The following is a 4,341-nucleotide window of genomic DNA, read 5'->3' on the forward strand; positions in this document are numbered from 1 at the left end:
GTGATGGTGTCACAATAAAAACACTGGTAATTGCGCAACCTGATAATCGCTACCTCATATGAGTGACAATGAAAAAACAAAATGTTGTGAATAACAGTGGTAATGAAACTGAATCCAATGATAGTGACAGTGTTACACCCGGTTGGCACAGAGATTCTGGACTGGCTCCAGCCCGTCAATATCCAGAAAGGGACCACCACACACGGCGTAGATGGAGCAAGCAAATTAATGCTGTGGTCATGGAGTGTTACTACCTGAGCAACCTGGTAGATGAAAATGGTGCTCAAATTAGGGGTTACCAACAATGTATGTATGATCATTGGAGAGAAAAGGGATAGTTTCAACTCACGGAACAGAGACTATGTGATCAAGCGCTAGAGCAATAAGAAAAAAAATCGTTGGTTCACAGTAGAGCTCGAAGCTATCAAAAGATAGGTCTTGGAAAATAGCAGCAGAGATAACGATGAAAATACGGTTCTTACTAATAAAAGTAATCTCATAGCACAGGAAAGGAGCTGTGGTAGTTTACTTGATGAGAGACATATAGATGATCTAAAAGAAGACAATAAAACTAATGGCGACATGACAGATGGACAAAAGGCAATCTACGACAGAATGAAGGCAAAACAACAGGAGAATGATAGCGACATTATTTGCAACCTTAAAAAGGTTGACTGGTGGACGCTGAACCAAGAAACGAAAAATGTCAATGCTATTCTGAAATACATCAGAACAAATAATATCACAGAAACAAATAATTTGATCAAGGCAGCAAGTATTGTTGAAGCAGAAAATGTGGGTGTTGATATCAATAAAAAGAAATACAATGGGAGTGACAAAATAAAAAACCCATGATGGAAAAGAAGAATACAGGGAGGGTTAGATATGCTCTCGAAGGAAATTTCTGTGTTAGACCAAAAATACAGGGCACTGAAAAAGAAGTATAATATTGAAAGAAAGGGCCTGAAAGTGGTAATGGAGGAACTGAAGCAGCACCTCATTGCAAAGAAAGCAAGGATGGTAAGATACAACCAAAGAATGATGGGTTACCTCCAGAATAGGTTATTCAGAGTAGATCAGAAGAGATTCTATAAAGAAATACATGGAGAATGTACAGATGAAAAGTTGATACCAGATAACAATGAAAGTCAAAGGTTTTGGAGTGACATCTGGCGCAAAGACAAGGAATACAAGAAGGATGCTGAATGGTTGCAAGAATGAAACAAACAGTAGTCTGTCCAAAACAGGCAAAAATAGTCATTTCAGTTAGGGAAGTGAAGGAAATCAGCAAAAAGATGAGCAACTGGAAGGCCCCAGGACCAGATGGAGTTCAAGGCTACTGGATCAAAATATTTGGTGAATGTCATGCACGAAAAGCTGTGCAACTCAAGACCTTATTAAATGCCGACCAAGTAATACCAGAGTGGTTGACATTGAGTAGGGCAGTGCTGTGCTAAAAAAACATCGAAAAAGGCAATACGGTAGACAATTACAGGCTGATATCCTGTCTGCCACTCATGTGGAAATTATTGACTGGAATACTCGCAGAGTCAATGTACGAACATCTGGGAAAAAATGGAGTCCTACCACATGAGTAGAAGGGTTGCAATCGTAAGTGTAGAGGTACCAAGGATCAACTCCTGATAAACAAAACTGTACTTAGAGGCTGCAAGAGGAGGAAAAGTAACTTAGCCATGTCATGAATCGACCATTGTAAGGCATACGAATATGTGAGCCAAATGTGGCTGGTTGAAGTTCATCTGTCCATCTCATCCCATTCTGATTTTGTCACATCCCATTTCATCTCATCTGGGCAGCCATCCATCCATCTGCCTACAATGAGCTTCTTTCAGTTTCCATCTATTAAATATACACACTTGCTTAAAGTGCCACACTAAGTGGGACTGAACCTGAAACCATGAAGTTGGGAAGCAAACTTCTTAACCAGTCATGCCTGTACCTCATTGATAGAGAAAAAAACAAACAATAGAAGTACAAAGGATTTATCTGTATATGAAAGACATCAGCCTTGGGAAGTTTTAATATTCATGCCTTTGTAGCATAATTGAAACGAAAGAATTTTATCCATAAATTAGAAGCATAATAAATCTGGCTTTATCAGGGGCCAACACATTCCTCGTAAACATAATGAAATATTTATGAAAATAAATTACTCACAACATAAATATGAACGTCCTTTCCTGTAATAAGGAAGTCTAAGAAGCGGGGGATCCTGAACACAGCTGGCTTTTTGTCTCTGTAGTTGGTGACTACCTGACGACACAGGGAACTATCAAAGACAAAAAGAAATGCATCAACACCACTACTTCCTCATAATCATTTCAACACCATTTCTAGCATCTCTCAAAACACTTGTAAATGAAATTTTATGAATGGACCCTCTATATAGTTGATCAACATGCTAGAAACAGTAGCCAAATCTCCTTCAAATTACACCTTACCATCTTGATAAGAGATCACTGTATCGCTATATTGAGCAGACTATCATCAGATGTTGTTGTACACACTGACCACAATGTGCTTCCTTGTATTGTTGTAGCTTTTGAATGATACTATCCTGCTGGCTAGCTGGGTAGGCCAACATTCCCTCTTAACGGAACACAGCTTGTAGCAGGGATACCTATTTACAGCTGAGTGGACTGGAGCAACGAAAAATGAAATGTTTTTCTCAAGAACACAACATACCCACCTGGGAATTGAACCTAAATCTTGCAATTGTGAGTGCAACACCCTAACTACTAGGCCACAGACCTTCACAAGTGACAGACACAGTGGGTAATGTAGTGTTGGAAGTAAAATACCCAAGTAAAGGATAAGATTGCCATGGTTGGAACATATAAGATCATAGTGACTAAAGCCTTTGTGTCTGTGTGTGTGTGTAGTTATATGTGTGAGTTTCTCTGTGTGCGCATGTGTGTGTATATATATAGATGTGTGTGTGTATGTACACATACATATGTATATGTATATATCTGTGTGTGTCTATGTGTTTGTGTTGTGTTTCTTCTCCACCACCACTTAACAACCAGTGATGGTTTGTTTGCATCTCAGTAAACTAGCATTTCAGCAAAACAACTGATAGACTCAAAAATAAGTACTGGGATTGATCTGTTTGACTAAACTTTTGAAGGCAGTGCCCCAGCATGGCCACAGTCCAATGACTGAAACAAGTAAAAGAAAGGTAATGGCAAGTTGTGAGCAGACAGACCCCCATTCAAATATGAAGTAGACCTAGATACTTCCTTAAAAGATGATTGTGGTCCCAACTAGAATGTTTCTGATCATAAGCCTGTTAAATCAGAGTAAACCTTGGGCTAAACAAAAACACCAGCTCACACACACACCACAAATGGACATTACTGTCTCAAGTCCTAGATCTCATAGGCCCAGCAAACCAGTTTCCATGGTGTATAAGTGATCAAGGTCACAACAATCTCTGTGAAAGGGCTGCCAGTCCACTGCAAGGTTATACATTTACATCTGAATGAACTGGAGCAACAGGAAACGAAGTGTTTTGCTCAAGAACAAAATGCATGACTTGGGTCAGGAATTGAAACCACAATCTTGTTATGTTAAGAGCACCAGTCTTGCAATTATTAGAATAACATTCCTTAAGCACAAGGCTGTGTGCCTTCATACACACACACACAAGGAATTTTGTGAAGAAACAGGTGTGCCACTTACCTGTATGGGCAGTAATAGGGTTTTACTTCTCCCACCTGATTGTCTGAACTGGTGACGGAAAGGGTTGGATGTTGCCGAGCCTCTGTTGGGTTGAAGTAATTGATTATCAGGTAATAATCTGCATAGTTGTTCACTCGGGCACTAAAACTTAAAGTGCTCTGGAAAAAAAAAATACAAATAAGAATCAAGTTGACTCTCATACATAAAATAACACAAAATCAAAAGAGATAAATAAGTGTATAAACTTAATTGTATAAATCAGGAAACATTCAGTGGAACATTATATATATGTATATATATATATATATAGCCTGATAGACCCTGCTATGTCAAGATGGACTTATATATTCTTCCTCTGCTCTCTCCCACTTGGTTTTAATATGTTGCCACATTTGTAATATGTCTTTTTTTCTACATTTTTTCGTGCAGCTGAAGATTGCTCTTCATATTGCATTTAAGGTAATGCTCACATTACTTAAATAAATTGAAGTAGCATGAAACGTGTGTACTGCAATCACTTTTGAAATCCGTGTTGCTTATTATTTGATTTTAATCACCCATCCTTTTGGGATGTGATATTCGGGTGCCTTCGCATAAGTACCATATTCAAGCCTTGAATCTATATCTAAACCGTCT

The 4,341-nt window shown here is 38.6% G+C and overlaps 1 protein-coding gene across 1 annotated transcript in view; it reads right to left on the reverse strand.

Annotated features, from left to right (window-relative positions):
- LOC106878847 (laminin subunit alpha) overlaps positions 1-4,341 on the reverse strand; it is a 249,900-nt gene that overhangs the window by 143,071 nt on the left and 102,488 nt on the right. Inside the window, exons 22-23 of the mRNA XM_052970907.1 lie at positions 3,706-3,863; positions 2,179-2,290 (exon numbers count right to left, since the gene is read on the reverse strand). Coding sequence (XP_052826867.1) covers positions 2,179-2,290; positions 3,706-3,863 — 270 coding nt within the window. The remainder of the gene's footprint in view (positions 1-2,178; positions 2,291-3,705; positions 3,864-4,341) is intronic.

The sequence above is a fragment of the Octopus bimaculoides genome, chromosome 9, assembly GCF_001194135.2.
Source record: "Octopus bimaculoides isolate UCB-OBI-ISO-001 chromosome 9, ASM119413v2, whole genome shotgun sequence".
Taxonomy (NCBI): Eukaryota; Metazoa; Mollusca; class Cephalopoda; order Octopoda; family Octopodidae; genus Octopus; species Octopus bimaculoides.